The sequence below is a fragment of the Episyrphus balteatus genome, chromosome 1 (assembly GCF_945859705.1).
Source record: "Episyrphus balteatus chromosome 1, idEpiBalt1.1, whole genome shotgun sequence".
Classification (NCBI taxonomy): domain Eukaryota; kingdom Metazoa; phylum Arthropoda; class Insecta; order Diptera; family Syrphidae; genus Episyrphus; species Episyrphus balteatus.
In genome coordinates this window covers 140,778,547-140,800,772 of record NC_079134.1, presented here as the reverse complement: position 1 = coordinate 140,800,772, position 22,226 = coordinate 140,778,547, and the positions used below count along the sequence as shown (strand labels likewise).

Below are 22,226 nucleotides of genomic sequence, written 5' to 3'. Positions count from 1 at the left end.
TTTCCATACCAAATAAAAAAAAGGACATCAAGGTGAGCACACCAAAGACCACCAAAGCAGAGGAAACGGCATAACGAGCAAGGAGTGAGTTTACGATTTAATTGCTCCTCATACAAAACTATACTACAGCAGCAATTCGCTGAACTCGTGGGAATGTATGGAAACAGTGGGTTTGTCCAATGTTCTAGTTCTATATCGATATACAGGACTATATTCCGGCCGATATGGCCGTCGTCGTCGTCGATGGTCGCAAATGTGCAAATGCAATCGTTTGTGTTAAGCCTTTCAGCTCCAGTTTGCTGGATTCTATGGCAGTGAAAATGACGACACGACGAGAATGACGAAAATTATAATCAGAGTCTTTGTATTCTGAGGCATACTCCTGGCCCGACTATGAACTGAACGGCCGTTTCTTGTATAGTTGTCACCATTTTGAGTACCCCCATTCCTAGTCGCAGTCCGGTAGGACTTTTAGTATCCTGCTAATGGGTCACGATCTGGTTATTGCAAAATGTATTGAACGAAGGTTTAACATAGCTACTCACTCTCTCTCTCTCTGTGGAGGTGGAGAGGTGTCTCTAACCCTGCTATAAGGTACCTTTATTGATGATGATGATGAGAACGATGATGATTGGAGGGGGGGGGAGGAAAAGGGCAACCAATGGAGCATGCCATTTTGTATGCATATTTTACCATCGTCATTGCCACCATAATCATCATCATCAGCGTCGTCATAGTCATCGTCATCATCATCATCATCATCCAGGAAGGAATAAGTTTTTCAATGTGAATTTTGATTGCCTCGCCAATTAGCATAATGAATAACGTATAAAAGTGCTTCTTTTAAAGTTATCATTGCAGTTGGTGATGAGTTTGGACTTAATTGCTGTAATTTCTTTTACTTTTCTTTTTTTTTTTATTTTATATCTTTTTGAACAAGGTAAGAGAGTAGAGGTAGGAGGTATTCTAATAATTTCAAGGAGTAAAAAAATAAAATTAAAGAAGAAAAAAGGGCAGATGGCATTGCTGCGTGAAATGAATTCTGAGTTTTAATGATGGAAAACAACAAACGGACAATTATAATGTATAAAACCCCTTTGAAAAGATCATCAGGATCTGGGATCTTTACAACATTGTGTGACGATGACGAGGATACAATTTAATGGTCCGTTGACGAGAGTATAAGGTTTATTGCGCATATAATTATAATGTTTCATCGTCAATGTTCTTTTATTTTTTTTTTTTTTTGTTTTTTATTAGTTTGGAATTAGTTCTATATGGAAAAGTCCTTAGTTTTAATGATTTTTCATTCTTGTTAAACAGTCAAATTGGTCGTTAGAAATGTTTATTGTAATTACAATTTCAAAAAGATTGAATTCTATCAAAAATTCTTTTACGATTATTTGAAATGCTGTAACTCAACGAGATTAAGATTTTTTATAGCTATTTAGTTAAGAGGCCGAAAGGGAGTGAAGGATGGGTCCTTTCAGTAAAAAGTTTACATTCTTGCCAACTTGAATATTGCAATTTCAAACCGTTGGATTTAAGCTTGAATAATAGAACATAATAACGGCCATATTATTCACTAGTTTAAAAAATACATCTGGATGTAAAATTGTCAAATGTCAAAAATAAATCCAAATCCAAAATAGTTATCCCGATTTTAACTATGAAAATAGTTTATAATGACTATTTTTTTTCTGTGTGTGATAGTGAATATCATATATTTGGATTTATTTTTGACATTTCAATTTCTTTTCATCAAGATGTATTTTTTAAACGAGTGAATAATATGGCCGTAAGAGACCTTTCTTTTAATGTCTCGCTCGATGGATTTGGAGGAAATTTTTTTAAAAGCATTATTGTTTCGAGGCTTATGTAGATCCAAAGACATCTGCTTTTCTTTTGCGTGTTTATCCCTTTTTAGGGTTCAATGCAGGGTGTAAAAAATCATTTTATTTTAAATTTTATTTTATTACAAATAAAAAAAAAAAAAAAACAATATTTATTGCAAATACAAAATATTTGCATTAAAAAAATATTTATTAAAAATAAAAAAAAAATTGCACTAGAAAAATGATATTTAGTAGAGTAACTAAAGCAAAATATTAGGGTACCCGGCCGAACAGCTCTGATTTTGACGATTTTTTTTTTCAAATGTAGGTAATTAAAAATACTTTAAAATTAAAATTAAATTTTTTTGAACAAAAGATTCTCTAGGTAATTTAAGGAAAAAAAAATATAAGGGAGTAAGGGACAATCTTCCATCGTTTAAGCGATAAATGCAATTTTCTCACAAACTGACTTCAAACACAAAAAAAATATTTTGAACACAACGGCAACACCTACAATATTTACAGACACGTTTTTAAAAAGCCAGAATCTCGTTTCTATGTGTAAAATTTAAATCCACTTAATTTAATCAAGTGTTTTTGAAAGAATAGTCCTCAACTCAAAATTTTGGAAAAAAAAACATTATTAAAAAATTTTAAATGGCTTTTTTTCAAACTTTTTCGTAGCAAAATATGAATTTATTTTTAAAAAAATTTTGGCCATAAATATTATCAGTTGAATTCCGAAGAGGAAAAGGTAATATATTGGTATTACAGTTTTGAAAAAAAAAAAATATATATAAAAATTACTTCAATTTCATCGGATTTTCTTGATAAAAACTGAATTTTTGTATTGAAGTAATTGATTTTCTCAAAGACTTTGGCAATTAAGAACTTTAAACTTTTGCTATTTAACTGTAAACAGTAAGGTCTATTGAATGAATAAAAAATAACTTTATATTTAAATGTTGAATTAAACAAAAAATAAGTTTTAAATTTTTTTCAAAACTTCTATTAAAAAAAGTTCTTCGAAAATGAAATACTTTTAAATTAAATAAAATTAAATACTTTAAATAAACCGTAATATATATTGACATTTCCTTTTAAAATTTCAAATCATAATAAATGTGGCCAAAAAATTTAAAAATAAATGGATTTTATATTACGAAAAAATTTTAAAAACTACATGTTAATATTTTGTTATTTTGAAAAATCTGAGTTCAATTTACCATTCTTTCAAAAGCCCAATTAACTTAATTCTAATTTTACAAATATGACTAAGCTTCTAGCTTTTTAAAAATGTATGTATATATAAATATTGTAGGTGTTGCCGTTGTGTTCAAATATTTTTTTTGTGTTTGAAGTCAATTAATAAGAAAATTGCATCTATCGCTTGAACCCTCCCCACCCTCCCATAAATTTTTTTTTTTAATTTTTTGTTCGCAAAAATCTTCAACTAAATTTAAAAAATCAAAACAGCAACACCGGCAATTTTTAATCTATAGACCTTAAAGTATTTTTAATTACCCACGTTTGAAAAAAAAAGATCATCAAAGCTGTTCGGCCGGGTTCCCTTATATTGCCAATTTATGAGCTTTAGTTACTCCACTAATTTTAACTGAAAAATATTTGCATTGAAAATAAAATTTGTATTACAAATAAAAATAGTTTTTTTGCATTAAAAATAAAAATCTACCTATTGCAAATAAAAAATTTTCTGCATTGGAAAAGAAATTAATGCAAAATGTGTGCATTTAATATTTTTTGTCTAATATTCTTCGAGTTTCTTACAATTTTGGATATTTGACCATACTATTCATTATCACTAGCAATTTCAAATTCGACGAATATTAAAAAACAATATTTATTGCACACATTTTGCATTGATTTTTTTTTTTTTTTTTCAATGCAGAAAATTTTTTATGCAAAATAGTTTTATTTGCAATACAAATTTTGTCTTCAATACAAATTTTTTTCAGTTGCAATAAATATTTTTTTTAATTTCAAATGTTTTTTTTTTCAATTGATATTTTTACAGCTCTGGTTCAATGACATTATCAAATAATCTACAAATCATGTATAGCGTGAAAACTTATGTATATTTTCTGATTGTGTAGGTAGGCAAATATGTATCAGAATGATTCATTATAATAGGCTATTTTATCAACACAAAATCAAAAAATAACAAATGGTCTAAAAAAAATTACATGATTCGTTATCCTCTGGTCATTGTTGTTAACATACTTTTTTTAAATATTTTTATTGTATTTTTTTTTTTTTTTCTGTTAGCTTGAAATGATATCAAACAAAATATTTCAATATTCTATTGTGTGCATTTGACTACCTGACAATATTTTCCAGGTATTGTATATACATATTAATTTTTAGGGCTTTAGTCTCGGAATTTCAAAATAGCAATATTCAATTTCAAGTTAAAAATTGCCAGGGGTTAACAAAATATACTATCAAACATTTTCCGGTTAAATTTTGTTTAACGCTGTGATTGTGCTTGCACAGTTTTTTATTAAAATATTCTTTTTGTATGCATGATATTGTACATTTTTTGTTTGGAATTTGATAAATTACTTTTGGATATGAAACTGAAACTGTTTGGGAGAGTGTGCAATCAGCAGCAATTCCTCATGTTGAGTAGAAGGAACCTTTAGGAAAAATATTAAAAGTTTTAGTAAGTTGCACGGTTTTAACTTTACACACCATACTCGTACAACAGATAATAAGGTCTTATACGACTTTAATATGTGTTAGGCATTTTCCCTATGCTCAATTTTTTTTTTGATTTATTGGTTTTTTTTTGGCAAAGCTATCCGCAGTAGGATTTCCCAAATATCAACACTGACAAAAAAATAATATGCACACACCAAGAGAAAGGAAAACGTTAACTTATACACTTCGTCAAAATTCTATCCGCAGCTTGGTTTAGCTTGTATTCCTATCGGCAGCTGCTTGTTGTTTTTGTAGTGCATGTAAACGCCAACTGCGGATACGGATAGCAATGCCAAAAAATACACCTAATGACAAAAAAATGGTTTTGAGAAAAAGTTTTGAGCTTTAAATACTGTGGAAATTAATCTGTGATTTTTGGGACGTACATCATTTTTGAATTTTGGGAAAGATATACATAAGTCAATACAAAAAATGGTGAAAAAAAAATCAGAAGCTTTTTTAACCTTTTAAGAATAAACTGCCCAAAGTCCCCCCAAAATTTTCATTTGTTCAAGTAAGAGCAAAGATATTTATTATATATATTAAAGTTTGGTTTTGTGTACGTTCGCTAACCGGCCACACAGACTGACTCATTTTCTTAATTTTTTTTTAAATCAAAGAGGCATAAGAGGAGAAGGTTTAAGGCAAAAAAAATTCAAGATTTTATAGGGTAAGTAGGGGTAACACGACATTGAAAAAAGAGGCTATTTTCTAAACGGTAAGTCGTAAAGAGTTGACTTTTTTTTTTAAAGATAGACAAATTTATTCAATAGTTAAAAAAGGTATTGAAAAAATTCAAAAAAATTTCAAAACCAAGTTGTGAGGGTTTTTTTGCAGTCATAGACCTTCGACAAAAGACTAATTAGAGGTACGCAAAATTTTGCACAGAAATTTGAGTTACACCATAAGAAAGATATTTAAAAAAAAAATTAGGGGTCTAAAACGGATTTTTTTCATAGGCCCTGTATTTTGAAATAAAAATTTTTGAAAAACAACCTAATTTTTAGGGACATTTTTGAGTAGTCTTTTATTTTTTTTGAATTTTTAAAAGTTTGCAAAAAAATCAAATGTATAGGAAATATAGGTTTTAATCATGCGCATGCATGTACAAACTTTTGAATTTTTAAAATGATTTTTGACCGAATAACGGAAAAACAATTTTTTTGTGTCCCAAGTTTTTTGGCCGTTTTTAACAGTTTTTTATTTTTATCTTTTTTTCTTCAATAGATAACTGAATGAAATTTACAGTGTAGATAGATAATGAGCAAGACTATATTTGTACATATGTAGTCTCAGTTAATTTTGTAATGACAAATTTGAAATAACGGTAAAATAAAACTCTATTTTTCAACACTTTACATCTTTTGATCTGGAGCTTACAAAAATTTGATTTATCTTTATTGAGCATCCTGATAATATTACCTTTCATTTGATATATTACACATAACGCTACATTCACTACAAGCTTCACAATGGTAAATTAAAAAACTTAAAAAACGTTTTTAACATAGGCCACTTTTTTTTAAATTTTAAAAGTGAATATTTTTAAATTAATTGGACGAACTTTTCAAGTTTTGATTTCCTTTTTGTATTGGGAATTATGACAAATTACAAAGTCGAAAATAGAAATAAATACAAGAAATGGCCGAACGAAGTCCGCCGGGTCAGCTAGTTTATCTATAACTCATAAATGTCGAGGGCTATCTAAAAGAAGTTTGCGAAATTATGTGTTCCTTTTTGAGGACACATTTATTTTTTTTTTCTTGAAGCTTTTTAGTACTTAACTTTAAAAAAAAAATTTTGTTAGGCATTTTTACTTAATTTGATGGAATTTGTTGTTTTTTAAAAAACATTCTTCTTCGGGCTATATCATTTGGAACATATTTAAATGTTTTCCACCCGAAATATTTTGTGTATTTTTAGCTGAATCTATAGAATATGTATCATTTTTTCTACAAAAGGATTTGCACAAGTAATTCTGCATTCGAGCTTCCGTTTAAAAGACATTCCGTTTTTAAAAAAGGTATTGGTCTGGCTTTTAGAAAAAAAAACGTAAGTATGTACAATGTACATATCGTCGGCGTAAAGCAAAATTGTTCTAAGTCCTTAAGAAATCCTATGTACTTAGAACAATTTTGCTTTACGCCGACGATATATATATGTATATATGTATATGCTACATTGGGAGGGATACAATTAATCAACTTAAGTCTTGATTTGATAACAGGTAGGTTCTAGTTTGGTTCCGGTGAGATTTTAATCTAGTTTTGTTTTTGTATGTTTCCTTAATGGCGCAATATTAATTCCAAAACGTATGAAATTCTTTATATTGGTTTCATTTGAACCAGGAATAAGAAATTCATATAAGCTCCGTGAAAAAAAGATAAAAATCTCATATTTACGACAAAAATTAAGAATCTTAGGGGAAAACAAAAAAATTTTAGGCAAAAAGGTGTTTTTCGTTTTAATTTTCTATGATTTACCTATGGCATCTAATAAGCTAATTATATTTTTGAAAACTTTATAGGAATCTTACTTACTGTTTACTTCTTTGCTTATCACAGGATTATTTACAATGATGTCTCTTGAATTTCAAGTATGATATGACTCTTCTAGCAACCTTTCAGTTCCGTTTTTGGCAGTAACCCACTTTGACGCATCTACCTCTATCTACGCTGTAAATTATTCCACACCGTTTTTGTATTCAAAAAAGCTCTTATGGTAGGTATTTTTTTTTTTTTTTTTTGAATTGAGCACAAACATAAGCTTTTAATTTACATTGATGTTTGATGACCACAGGCAACCCTTTTTTCCAAATTGACTTATCTTCAAAAGGGTTCCTCAATTTTCGATTGGGGTAAGACACTCGCTGTTTTCTTAATTGAATTTATTATTTTTAATGAAATTCTTAATATAATTTACAATAATTAAATTATGTTCGCCACTTGTATGTGATAGTAGAAATTGGCCGCCGCCGGTTTTCTCTTGAATGCACATGTCTACTATTTGAACACCAATAGAACTTATATGCGTATGTAGGTACATAATAATTTAACAGCTTATGGAAAGAAGATAAATTTAAAGGCTTTATAATGTTAACTTAAAACCTTCATCCCCTAACTATTTTAATTATTATCTTAAGCTGAAAGTATTAGCCTTGAGACTTCTGCACATTGGGTATAGTAAAGAATTTAAATACAAATGCTCCCCCATTCTGCTAACTTCTACCATTGAAGTTCATTAGTCATTCAAATAAAATTAAAAACATTAATGTAGATATATGCTTGTTCATTCATTAAAATTTAAAAGACTACCCATTTGACTTTCTATTAATAATACATATGTCTTCGACCGATAAGACTGACTATGTTCTTCAAAGCAAAAAAATATCAAACAAAATTATTATTGATTATTTCCTATTTTAAAATTGTATACGCGATGTCGTTGTCGATGATTCTTGCATTTTTCATTAATGGTGGTTCGAAATACACGTGAGCAGCCATATTGCTACTTGACAAAGTATTGCACACGACATAGTCAAGTCATAATAAATTGTAGATTGCGATAACCAGGACAAGTTGTCACCGATTAGTTTTTTTTTTTAATGACCGATATTAGTTCACCATGTTATGTTTTTTTTTTCATTTGATAAGATTTAGTTTTATGACTTAAGATTTCTTAAAAAAAAAAGTAAACAAACAAAAAATAAATAAAACAAACTTCAAATGCAAGGTAATAAAAACTGTTACATATGCACTTTAATCAGTTTACAAATACTCTGGTATATCAATCTTTTTTACCTATAGATAACCTATAGGCCTAAATATTTTTAATAGTAAAAATAGATCTACAGTCAATAATAATCACTATTTTTTTTTTAGAGCACCGCTCCATGCCATTATTGCCTTAGGAAAATATTTAAAATACAAAATCAAATACAACACTTTTTTCCAAGATAAATACAAAATACTTCAAAGAAAAAATAAGAAAAAACAAAAAAAAACTTAAACTAATCCTCATCTTTGATACAATTTTCTACCAATTCTCTAAGATTTGGGTTTTCCATTGCTGCTGCTATTCGCTCCTTATCGTTTATTTGTTTGTTAACTGAAAGTAAAGAAATAATAATTATTGCTTCATTTTAAGAAATTTGTAGTTTTTTTTTTTTTTATAAAAATAGAACAAAATGTCGCGCATACGCCACAGTGACCACCTGAATCGGTGGTTTTTAGAACAACATATCGTCGGCGTAAAGCAAAATTGTTCTTAGTACATAGGATTAAGAACTTAGAACAATTTTGCGTTACGCCGACGATATGTAAGTATATTTTTTCGAAAGAAAATATATTTCCACTATAAGTAGGTACGTACAATTATAAGATTGGTCAGTAAATTAAATGTAATTATAATTTTAATTTACATTAGATTTCTTACAGCAGACAAGTTGAATGAGTTCTGATTACTGACCAAATCTACGATTGATTGCTTCATTCGTTAACTCTTTTAGTTAACATACCATAAGCACGCAAGTTACCGTAATTTTTGTTAAATAAAAAAATAATTTAAAAGATCCCACTGTGAGTTTTACGAAAAACACATCATACGAAGTTAAAGACTGACAGAATACTTTTGCATTTTCTATCATTTTAACTTATTATTCAAGATAAGTTTTTTTTTTCAGAAAAAGTATTATTTATATTTGGATAAATGGGTGGCCAAATCGCATCGAATCCCAATGGCGACAGCCTTTGTCGAGAACAACGTGCAGTCGGTTGAAACACTGCTATTTTGAAATGAAACGATGCTGTGTGTTGAAATTTGGTGAAAATTTCAGTGCCTATCGCAGAATTCAACAGTAAATTACATCTTCCCACACTTTCTTTCAAATTACAAAAGAATTCTGGTATGCGATTAAAAATTGAATCTCTTATTAGCACTCAATAAAAATCAAAAAAGGAATTAATTACCACTACATTATGAGGATCACTGCAATTTGAAAAAAAAAAAAAAGTTTTCTTAAATCACATATTTGCTCTTTATTATGAAAATGTGACTTTGTCCACTCTCATAATTATGGGCACATATGCCTTGGTCAAATATAAAGTGTTTCAATTCAAGATGTAACAGAAGTCATGATGTACACACTACACAGCACAATCTTGGTGGTATTGATATTAAGATATAGAGTACAACACCAAAATACATGCTCAATATAGAAACAGGGCTATCCCCTTTGAAACTACATTTGCTAAAGTATGAATATAGCGATGAATTCAAAGCAGTGACATCAAGGAAAAAGACTACTTTCAAAGCTTAGTTCCTATGTCACCTTCATAATAGAGATAAAAAGCCGCAAGAAAGGATCAAAGAATTAAAGTGCCCAGCACAAAACAGAGAGTACGGAAAAGCATGTATCGTGAGCCTGTTGAAGTATCTGATCCGGCAGATGATGCAAGCTAGGCTTTTCAGCAACTACGGCATGCCAACATGAACAAAGTTGCAGTTATCTTCAAAATTGCAGCGAGGGGTTTCAGAAATTAAGGAGCGAATGATAATACCCATGAAGTAATAACAAAGGTAAGATGCCAAGCAGTATCAACCAAAGATTTTTTTCAATCAAAGTTGTTGTGCACCAGTGAAGCATCTTGAGTCCTTCGCTCTTTATCACAGTCCTTGGCTTTTTACTGTTTACAGTTATTTTTTGGTAATGATTGAGTCATCATCCAAAATCTTTGCAACGAGCAATTGAAGTATGCGTGCATAATCTGGAGGAATGATATCTTATTAGCGCGAAAAAGGTAGAATACCTACGCTGTCCTCTGACCCAGACGGTCCTATTGCGGACATTAACTTGAATGGAACAAGGGCAAAAAGTTCAAATACCGTGGATCTACATGTATTAAACTAAGTTCAACCCGGAGAACTCCACACCCCTCACTAATGTGAAGCAGATATGTGGGAAAGTAATGAACTTCAGAAGCACAGTGTGCAATTTTACATATCTAGTGGAACTTTATTAAAATTCGAAGTCTTCCGAATAGAAATATTTTGGTGTAGAATAAAAGGATAAATTCCATACAATGAAATGTTAAAAAAGAAACACAAATTAAAATTGCGTGCGGCGCGGCGTTCTGCAGTGTCATGAACATAAGATTAAAATAAGCAAAAATATATTTAAAGCCAGTTGACTTTTTCGAGTGAAACTGATCGTTGCGTATTTTATTATTTATCAAAGATAGCTGGACAAACATTTTTTTGGTATTCTATTATGATGTTACCACAAGAAAATATGTGTTGTTAAGTCTTAAAATGGAAGAATATTTGACCTTAGGCCTTTTATTTCAATTATTTGTTCTGACTTCGTCAAGCGTTTTTAAAATGTATCCGCATATATACGTTGTGAAATGGTGCTTAGGACCTTGTTAAGGGTTTTTGTGAATAGCTGCGGCCCCCATACATTATTTTTACTTGCGATATAGGTACTATAGGGCAAGTTTAGGATTCGTAAAAAAAAATCGAACTCGAGATAACAATTTTACATGACATTGCGATGATGGAGAATGCCAAAAAAGTGGGTCCGGCAATTCTGTCTGTCTGTAAGAACCTCGGGCTACAGCCTAAACTACTGAAGCGATTTTCTTCAAACTTGGTAGTTAACAGTTTTGGGTGATTCCCTAGAGGAGAAATTGAAGTTTTTTTTCAGGACCAAAACTAACGGTACCTGTCATATAACGGAAACAGAAAAGTTGATTTATTTCAAAAACGGCTCTAACGATTTTGATTAAAATTTTTCTGCTTACTGTTACAGATAAGAGCCTCCTTTGATAATAAAAAAAATATTTTTTGTACCGTTATTAACCATACCTGCCATAGAACGGTTTCTTGGATTTATGAATTTCTCAAAAACGACAAAATAGATTTCGACCAAATTTTTAATACAGAAACGTTTAAACAATCATTATTTAAAAAAATTTTAATTTTTCAAAAAAAACATTTTTGGATTTTTAAAAAATATTTCAAATTTTTTTTTTTGAAAAATCAATTTTTTGGAAACGACTTGGTGAAAAATTTTGTTTTTATGTGTAAATTAATTATTTATTCAAAATTGCATATCAACTTTTTTTTTTGAAAAATGTTAGAAAATTTTTATATATGGGCAATTCTATGGTAACTCACGTTACATTCACAAAAATTTCCAACACATAAATAATTTTTTTTTTCAATTTTAATGTAAATTGATACGAAATTACTATCCATGAATGGAGCATAACTATTACTTTCATAATTAACTAAAAAAATTGTCTTTATTTTTAACATTTGCTTGGGAAAAATAAAAGTTTGATGGTAACTCACGTTACAAAAATCGGACACGAATTTTAAGAGTCCGACAGTATGAAGTTTTTATATGAAATTAAGAATCTCAATTTGTTTTCAATGAAGATTCCATACATACAAAATTACAAGCTTTTAATATGAGTGACAAAACCAAACAATTTTTCAATATTTCGAGGAAAAATTTTAAAATATTTAGGTAACTCACGTTACATTATTTTGGTAACTCATGTTACCTGCGATTTGTGGTTCCAAAAGTAAAGAAAAGATGCATTTTCACTCAAGTTTTTTTTGTAACGAAGCTTGCTTAAATGTTAACTTATTTTAGCACTCACGAGGGGGTATTGTTTTCGTCACTATTAGACTCGTCATATTTTCAGTTTGCTTGTTTTTCCGTCATTTTCATGTGAAATTCTTCTGTTGTTGGCAAGCTCATGATATAAAAATGCTTTAAGATTATTAAACTCCCTGAATCTTATGTCTATCCATAAGGGAATACAACAAAGAATCTTTTCTTGCAACTTGCATAAAGAGTTGCCGTTTGTAAATAGTAATTAGCTAATAAAAAAAAGTAAAAAAGACTGCATAATTTGTTCAAAATTCGTGTCCACTTTTTCATGGAATTACCCTTCAATAAATTCGAATTATTCATTTTTTTCAACTAAAAATTATTTTAACTAATTTTTCGCGTCGGCTTTTTTTAATTTCTATAAATGCAATTTTGTAGACCGTTTAATTTTATACAAGAAAATGATTAAAAAGTTATAAAATTCCAAACTCAAAAGCACAATCTTTCCCATGTAAATCATATGGGAAATACAAATTTGCGATGCGGCGGTACTTAATGTTAATATTAAGGACTGAAACTTTTACAGTATTTTTTTTTTTTTGTCATTTCCAACAATATTTTCAATAATGCTTTGAACAAAAAAAAATTTTTTTTGAATCAGTCTGTTGTAGATCTTTTTATTATCTACAACTTTGCCTTACAACTTTTTTCCATAGGACTTGTAGTTCTGCCGGAAATCGAGATATACCATTTTTTACCATGAAAAACTCAACCCACCCACTTCCCGAACTCGGCTCGCCCGTAATTTATTTTTCCTTTCATTTTTATCATATTCATCTCAGCGTTACCGCTAAGCGACTTTAGTCGCTATTAGCGACCTTTTTGAAGCCTTAGCGACCAAGCGACGACTTTTTATTCCAAGCGACCTTTTTACCAATTTCTTTATAGCGACTTTTTTTCTAAAAATTGTATTTCTTTTTTACCTCTCAACATTTAGAGCTTCAATTTCTTTTTTCGTTCTGAACGTATTCTGAGCTTGTTCAGAGCGCGATCAACGGAATCAGAATAAGTTATGCTCTCTGAGCAGACCGAGTTGAATGCTTACCAAGCATTTAGCAAATAGAAACAAATTTCAAACAAATAAAATAATGGTACAAGAGTGCAGTAGTCGGTCTAGTTTTTTTATTTTAATTTTAAAGAATTTATTTAGATAAAAAAGATTGATATTTTTGCTTTTTTTGATGAAAACTGATTGGGTTCAAAAAATTCTAGCTCTTTTCGTAGATGTCGTGGAGAAATGGCTGATATGAATATTTACAGCGGAAACAATAGGCTTTCAGATGGTATAAAATTTATTTAACAAAAATGGATTTTTTACCTTTTCTTTAGAAAAAATATTAAACTTTTTAATAGCGTAATTTTTTTGTAAGTTTTTCATATACAAAAATTGATATTATGAGAAAAGAAAAAAAGGTATTTGATTTAACTTTTTCTTGTAAATTATGATAGGATTCAAAAAGTTATTCCGTTTTTCCACAAATCATACAGTTATACACATATATTAGGGTGTCCCTTATATTGCAAATTTCTGAATTTAAATACGCATACGGGCTCAAAAGTTTCGCAATAAATAAAAAAAAATATTCCCAAAGTTTCAAGTCCCTATCTCAATGCTAAGTGGACGCGACTTAATTTTTAATATTTCCATACAAAATATCGATAAATTACAGGTAGTTTTGAAGTGGTTTACTCAAAAAATTCGGTAAAACTGTAAAAGTTAATAGAATATTTTGAAAATTTGCAAATATCTTCAGCACTATAAGGAGTGTACGAAAAAATTGCTGAGTCAGTAAAAAGTAGGTAACCGTTAATATCACTGTTCTTATGATATTTGCGGTTATGTTTTACTTACTAAGCATTGTTTACAAAAGAAAAATATTTTTAAATATATTTTTCGTACACTCCTTAAAGTGCTGAAGATATTTGCAAATCTTCAAAATTTTCTATTAACTTTTACAGTTTTACCGAATTTTTGAGTAAACCACTTCAAAACTATCTGTAATTTATCGATATTTTGTATGGAAATATTAAAAATTAAGTCGCGTCCACTTAGCATTGAGATAGGGACTTGAAACTTTGGGAATATTTTTTTTTATTTATTGCGAAACTTTTGAGCCCGTATGCGTATTTAAATTCAGCCATTTGCAAAATAAGGGACACCCTAACATATATGTTAGGTCTTAATCTTTAGTTTAAGTAGGTACTTTACTATAAGATTTATTATATCTTATAATTTCTCTTACAAGAAAGTTGGCAAATAAATAATTTTTAGATCATTTTTTTAACAAAAGCACACGACCTGTTTTCTTAAGACGTTATCAAGCAAAATCATCATCCGTAAACCAACTTTACAGACAACCACTTTTTAGTTTCTAATTTTGTTATTTTTTTTTTTTTTTTGTTGTTAATAAAAACTTTGTTTCAAGACAACTTGTGTTTATTTTTCTATTTAAAAACATATGAAAACGGTTTAGCGACCTTTTTATTCTCGTATAGCGACTTTTTCGACAAAAAAGCGACTTTTTTTTCAATTTTTTAGATTAGCGACCTTTTTTTTCTGAAAGCGACTTTTTTAACGACCTTTCAAAAATTTTCAACGGTAACGCTGATTCACCTCCTTTTCCAATGGGTTTTATCCTACTATGATTTTTTTTTGGTTTCAAAAATTATTGACCCTGGGCTACAAATGAGCAGAGCTTGTTGATTATAAATTCTACACCGATTAATGAGATACGAACTACTCGCGAATGCTTTTAATTGCAAGCCACCTCAAGAGTAATAGCAAATGATTACTCGCTTTTGCTTTTTGTCAACTACATACACTAAACTTGATGCCCTGCCCTAAGCAAAAGATTCGTTTGGATAGATAATAGAGTTTTTTCCTGATAAGTGACTAACTATGCTAGCGACTGCTCTTAAATGAACTAAGGAACTTTTGGATGAGGATTTGATATCAACCAACGACGAAGAGAACATCCCCTTCTACGCTGATCTTGGATCAGCTCACTATCGTAACTGAAAGCCTCACCCCCTCCCTGATCCAACCTTCACAATGACAACCGGACTTGAACAACCTGAGTTAAGAAGCTGCCAGCAGAATTAATATTTAAAACAAACACAATTACAATTAACTGTAAATTTAGCTTATAAAAAAAAACAATGTATAAACGTTAGACCCCTTTTGTGCCAACATAATACTAATATCATTGAATAATTACAAATAGAAGTGGACACCCAGGTTACTGTCGCTAATATCGTGCGTTGAATTAAAAAAGCAAATCAAACAATCCAAAAGCAAAGCCAACAATCCAAAAGCAAATCCAGCAACCCAAAATCAAGTCCTAAACAGCTTATATGTACATATAGATAAAAGTTTACCTATTTCAAAAAGTGGAGATAGCCTAGAGGATAAGGTGAATGTCTTCCACTGCCGAGTAAAAGTGGCATCTGGCTAGATCAATATCTATATTTCAATAGACATATGGATGCTGCTCTGGCCAGGGCTAGGGGAGCTTTTGCCCTGACGAAACGGCTGTTTTATAGCAGTCGGCTTGACACCAGGGTTAAGGTGATTTGCTACATGGCCCTCATCCGGCCGATGATTGTCTATGGATGCCCTGTGTGGTTCAACGTTGCTCCATCTCAAATGGAAAAGTTTCGGGTGTTTGAGAGGCAGTGTCTTAGACGTTGCCTTGGTTTGCACAGAACACCCGAATCTGATTACACGCATTACTATTCCAATGAGGTTTTATACAATAGGGCCAACATAAATAGAATTGATAACTTTATGCTGAAGCTTGTTCGGGGCCACGTTTCAAGAGCGATGGCCTCTTCAAATAGCTACATTTTTGGGGCTTACTACCCTAACGACGAATACTTCATGAGTGTGTGTTTAAGCGGCTATATTCCGCCTGAGGCATTCCTCTATTTAGATAGTCGGGGGCTTGTACAGGATAGATTGGCAGTTCCGCTAATCTACCACGTCAGGCGAAGAACCGTGGACAGGCGACTGCTGTATGACAGGGACATCCTCGCATTAGGCGGAGAAGGGCGTCTTCGGTTCAGTAGGACTGTGTCCGATCGGGACCGAAGAGATAGGGTAAGGCAGGAGAACCAGTTTTGGTGGCTTCATAATAGTGTAAATCGTTAAAGTGGTCTTTGTTTTTACGCCTTGGCCGGCTTACATAGTTTTAGGTGTTTAGTTTTAAGTAGGGACAGTCGGGGTGGCACAAAAAAAAAAAAAAAAAAATTACAAAAAATACAAAAAAATACAAAAAAATACAAAAAAAATACAAAAAAAATACAAAAAAAAAAAAAAAAAAAAAAAAAATTGATTGCTGTGGCTGTTCTAGTTTTTGAGTAGTTTTAAGTAGTTTAAGTACCTAGTTTAAGTAGTTTTAATTAGTTTGTAAGTTTTAAAATTAAAAAAAAAAAAATAATCAGAGTCCAAGTTTTTTTTAAATTATTTCTTGGAAAAAATAAAACCTTGAAATATATATTTGAATTAAATTAGTTTTAAGTAGAGCTCTTGATTTCGACCGGGTAGTACCCGTCCTCACAAATACCCGGGTACTCGGGTACCCGAGTTTTCGGGTATTACTCGAGTACCCGGGTACCCGGGTATTCGGGTACCCGGGTAGTTCGGGTACCCGGGTACCCGGTAGTTTCATGTATTATAATACCCGAGTACCCGGGTACCCGGGTACAATAAAGCCATTTGTTTGTTTTATTTGGAAGCGTTTGATTTAAGAGTATTAGGGCCATGGGATCTATGAAGGGTGGAAAATTTTTTTTTTACCAAAAACCAAAAATGATTGGTATATTCTAAGCTACAATTTAAGACAGTAAACACTAACGTTAGGTGTGTTTTTTTGTTTATCTATATAGATTTTGTGCAAAACAACGACATCGGGATTTTTGAAATCCATGAAAACATTTGGCACCACTGTACATACACTTTGGCAGCTGTCTGTCAAAAATGTTGCTGCTGTTTTTTTTTTATTTTAACTCCGAAGTGGGGAGGCCATTACATCCATGTTGGATACAAAAAAAATTTCACAAAAAAACAAAAACCATTTGTATAGCCATGGCATCCATGTTGGATTCAAAAATTTTTTTTTCACAAAAAACCAAAAATCATTGGTATATTCTTAGCTATATTTTGAGCCCATAACCATTAACATTAGTTGCGTCGTTCTTGTGCTATAAGCGTTTGAAGGTAGCCATATTGATTTTTTTTTCGATTTTTAAAAAATCAAAAGTGGAAACTTTTTTATTTTTATTTCTAAGTTTTCAAAAAAACTTTGGCAATTGTATATCGTCGCTTTTCTTTCTCAACCTCGTATCTGCAAAATTTTGATTTTTTGTTTTTTCCGGATATGGCATCGTTTCTTTCCGTCTCATAAGTGTAACAAACCCATATCTAAATAGCTATCTTAAGTTCTCCAAAAATGACCATGCAAGTTCCTTTCATCTTACTTCCTTTGTCCTTGTTTACTGCAAAAACCTCGTAACTCGAAGTTACGAGGTTTTCAACAATTCCTCGTTACCCAAACTCGAAGATACGAGGTTGTTACACTTCATTCATTGCAAGAGAGACCAATGATATTACTGTTGTTTTGTTTTCAAATGCAGATTATAATGAAGACGAAACTTCTCTTGAAATTCTTATGGGTAACCTTCAAATTCACCGTAATAAGAGTGATTTGTACAAGTTTGATTGATTTTCGTTAATCGTGTAGTCAACAAAATCGCGCTGATAAAAGTATTAAAAGTGTTTTGTGAAGCAAAATTAATTTTCCTTAGCGCATTTTCAAAGGTATAATATGGGCTTTTGTATTTTTATTATTAAAATTTTATACTGATAAAATCCATAGATAGTGATATTTTTAAGATGAAAAAGTGGAGCAGGGGTGCAGAGTTGGTAAATTTGGCAAGGGGTAATGCTGATGATGACGAACCATCTACGTCGAAAAAAAAAACACCTGGTAAATTAAATAATCTCATTCCTACTATATTTTACTAATGGCATCAAATATGTTGTATATAGTTTTGTCATCTTCAGTGCATTCGTTAAAAACTACAAAAGTTCTAACAAATAAAGAGGAGAATGTCATTTTAGATGAAACGACTGGACAGTTTGTTTATCAAAATGCAGAACCGGCAAAAAGCGAGGCTATCAATGTAGACAATTTTATTTTGGATGAAACAACTGGTGAACTGAAGCAAAACCCATCATATTTGAGCTCAAATAGTGATGATTCCCATTGTGACTTCTCGGTTTCAACTGACGATACAAATTATAAGTACAGCGAATGCTCTAGCGATTCAACTGACCTGGGCACGTCTTTCAGGACTCTTGATGAAACCAGTGGTCTATGTTTGAATAAAAAAGCCAAGAAAGGGCAAGGCAATAAAAACGGATGGATGAGAAATCAATTAAAGCGAAGAAGACAAAAGGGAAAGCAGTACACCTCAATAAAAAGAAAGAGAGGAGAGGGCGTAATTGGAATGGAAGTGCGGGAACAGAGAGCTATGAAGCCCAAGTGTAATTCAAAGAAATGTGCGAGCAGCAAGACCAGAAAGTGCCAAGAAATATCAGAAGATGACAGAAGTGAAATTTTTCATACTTTCTGGGACGTTCTTTCTTGGGATCAACGAAAGCTTTATGTAAATTCGATGGTTGCACTAAAGCCTGTTGAAAAACAAACCACTGGCATTCCAAGCAAAAGATCACATACGCTTGAGTATAATTTGAAAGTAAGTGGCGAGATGAAATCTGTCTGCAAAAAAATGTTCCTAAATACACTCTGTATCGGTGAATGGTCAGTTTTGAATTGGGTCAAGAGTGCTAAAAATGAAATTAGTATGACAAATAAAGCTGCAACAGTAAAGAAACTCAAACCCATTAATATAACAAAAACAGAGCACATCAAAACATTTTTGGATGCAGTTCCTAAAATGCCATCACACTATTGCCGAAAAAGTACGAGTAAACAATACGTTGATGTAGATTATGGGACTTGGATGGAACTGTATAAAACTTTCGAAATCTACCTAAGTCTACCTAAAAAAAAACAAAGAGCTCTTCGTTCCTGCAGACTTTGTGCGAATTATTAAGGAAGCAAGGTCTACAAAACCATATAAAGTACGTTACTTAAGCCACGATTTCTTTCTTAATTACGGGACAGCAATTAAATACTTCAAATCTATACGCCCAGGGAAGAAATCTGGAGATCCTTGTGTAGTAAATATCAAGGCACTCAAATACACCAATATTGGAATGCACTACAAGTTGAACTTCGACGATGACTGGAAATTGTTGCCCCAGCGTTTTGAAAGCAATGCCTCAAGTGAAGTAGAAAGACTTTACAATCATCAGTTACTAATTACAAAAAGGAAAATGGATGATCTTCAGAGTTTGAAAGAACTTTTGCCGAAAGACTACCATACCTTTTATGATAGTCTAGCTCATGAAGAATAATGCTCCAACACATATGTATTTTGTTATTTCTTAAAATTGTTCTTTTCTTTTGGTAAATAAATAAAAAAATCTTGTTTCTTAATGATTAGTTTTAATACAGCAACCTCGTATCTAAAATTTTCAGTAAATCGCTTGGACTGGAACTCTTTATACTGTAACCTCGTATCTAAAAATGTCTCTCTCACCTGGAGAGCGTAATTTAATACAAGATTGAAACACGTGCAAATCATGCGTGTTGTAAGTTCAAATGAAATGGCATTTAAACATTTGGCTTAAAAAAATTACAGTACGAAATAATAAGTTTTTTCTTCCTACTGAAAACCTATTGAAAGACAGATACGAGGTTGAGAAAGAAAGACGACGATATATATATTTGTTCAACAATCTTATCAGGATCCATTTAAGACTTTGATCTGAAAAATGCATTGCATATATCTCGAAATATAAACATTTCAATACAACCATGTCAAACAAATTTTTGATTATTTTTTTCTATGGGAGCTTTTTTCAAACCTCATTTTCTCCGCTTTTTTTTTTACTTAATATTTTGGAAAATTTTTAAAAATCAAAATAAACAAAATGAAAGGTATCTTTGCACACGGCAAGGACCCTTTTCCGGTGGGCATAGTTCGGCCACCCAGAGAAATGGAGACGATGCGGATATTGCATCTTTTGATTTTTGCTAGTAAACCAAGTTAAAACTCTTTTTGACGACAATTCTTCGCTTTGACTGGAGAACTGCTTTGAATTTATTTTTGCCTTCAATCTTATACCTATGGTGTGTTATTTACCGTTTAAAATGCTCAGTATTAACAATTTTCCTAACAAATACTTTTTTTTCTTTTGATACCCGAGTACCCGGGTACCCGGGTATTCGGGTAACTAAACAACCGGGTACCCGGATACCCGGGTACTCGGGTACCCGAATACCCGGGTACCCGGCTACCCGAGTAATACCCGAAAATTCGGGTACCCGGGTACTCGGGCGAGTACTCGGGTATCCGGGTATCAAGAGCTCTAGTTTTAAGGCCGAAAGGCATTAGTATTAAGAAAAATGAAGTATAACTTAGAGTGCCCGTATAGGGCCAGTAAGTTAGTTGTAAGTAATTGATAAGTAGGCTAGTTTTTATGAATTTTTGTCTAGCTTTAAGATAGTTTTAAAATGATGAAAAACAAAAATGAATTTAAAATTGAAAAAAAAGGTGAATGTCTGTTAAGTTAACCTGCCTAGGTTCGAATCTGACGGGAAATTGAGATTGTTTTTTTTTTTTTTTACATTACTAAAATAAAAATTAATTAAATTTCTCAAAAAAAAATCACCTCAAAAAAAAAAAAAAAAACAATTTCAAATTTTACCGGTATTCGAACCTAGTAAAAGGCATCGTCCTTGTTCTCTAGACTAATATGACTTTTCAATATACGAAAACGTATATCAATATAAGCTCTTTGATATGTATAATAATAATTATTAATTTTTTTATGAAGGTTTAAAAAAATTATTAGTTAAGACTCAACTCGAAAATACATGATACTTGAGGCGCAAACCTGTAGTTCATCTATCTTCCGGTACTCTTATAGTCGCATGAGTAATCTGCGGTGTCACTTCTATTGGTAATTATTCAATGCTAATATAATCAACGTAAATTTTTAGATAACTTGCTTTAAGCAAATTGTATATATATAATTACTGTTCAATAAAAATATCGTTAAATCGCTCTTAAATGATAAATAAAACCAACATAAATTCAATTGAGCAGGAATGTGCTTACTTACTTTCATCTTCTGTTGAATGGGCACCTTTTTTAATATAAATATCCAATTTAACGTTATGTGGCAAGCTTCGTTCCACCTTCACTCGAATGCATAGACCAATTAAAGTTGCTAGTGAACAGTGTGGCACAGTGGGATTGAATTCAACTCGAACCTAAAATTAATTACCAATTTAAAACCACATAATTCAAAACCAAAATTAATCTCCTTTTTTACCACATAAACATTAGATTTAGTTGGTGGCAATACAAATATTCCTTCTTCATAAATAACATTCAAGTCTTCCAAAGTGCATGGTTTTTCTGGGTCACGAATGCTACGCAAAACATCTTTTTCAAAAAAACAAAATTAAAACTTATGCAACTTGCAAACCAAAATAATATTTCGCATTTACCAAATAATGTCTCTTGTAGTTCCTGTGCATCTTTGTAACCTAATTCCTTTAAAAGAGCTTCTTCGCCAATTGGAATTTCCTCGTCAAATGAAGATTGCTGGTGTTGTAAATTTTTGTTATCTATTATTGGACTTTTGACTGGTGTTGTCGTTGCCGTTGGCACATTGTCCGTTGTCGACATCTTACGAAAGAATGATAACATAATTGTGGTTTGTTGTTTTGTTTGATTGATTATTGTGTATTTAAAGAAAGTATGTAGTTTTTTTTGTTCAGTGTTTATCTCTTTAAATCGAGGGCTTTATTTTTTTTTTTTTTATTTGATTTGTAGTTCTTTTTTGTTTC

The 22,226-nt window shown here is 31.2% G+C and overlaps 1 protein-coding gene across 1 annotated transcript; it reads right to left on the bottom strand.

Annotated features, from left to right (window-relative positions):
• Positions 1 to 8,282: 8,282 nt before the first annotated feature.
• On the bottom strand, positions 8,283 to 22,226 carry LOC129907195 (MIP18 family protein galla-1). Its single transcript, XM_055983292.1, has 4 exons — positions 21,885 to 22,226; positions 21,707 to 21,819; positions 21,494 to 21,644; positions 8,283 to 8,663 (listed from the first exon to the last, which is right to left on the bottom strand). Exons 1-4 carry the CDS (start codon positions 22,084 to 22,086, stop codon positions 8,566 to 8,568), a joined length of 564 nt encoding a protein of 187 aa, XP_055839267.1. The 5' UTR covers positions 22,087 to 22,226; the 3' UTR covers positions 8,283 to 8,565.

What these genes read in the sequence shown, in the direction of transcription:
- LOC129907195 (XM_055983292.1), bottom strand. Translation starts at nt 22,086, where the DNA reads ATGTTATCATTCTTTCGTAAGATGTCGACAACGGACAATGTGCCAACG. An exon ending in ACTACAAGAGACATTATTTG is followed by an intron (nt 21,820 to 21,884) that starts GTAAATGCGAAA and finishes TTTTTGAAAAAG; the next exon opens with ATGTTTTGCGTAGCATTCGT. An exon ending in CCATTCAACAGAAGATGAAA is followed by an intron (nt 8,664 to 21,493) that starts GTAAGTAAGCAC and finishes CTTTACTTTCAG; the next exon opens with TTAACAAACAAATAAACGAT.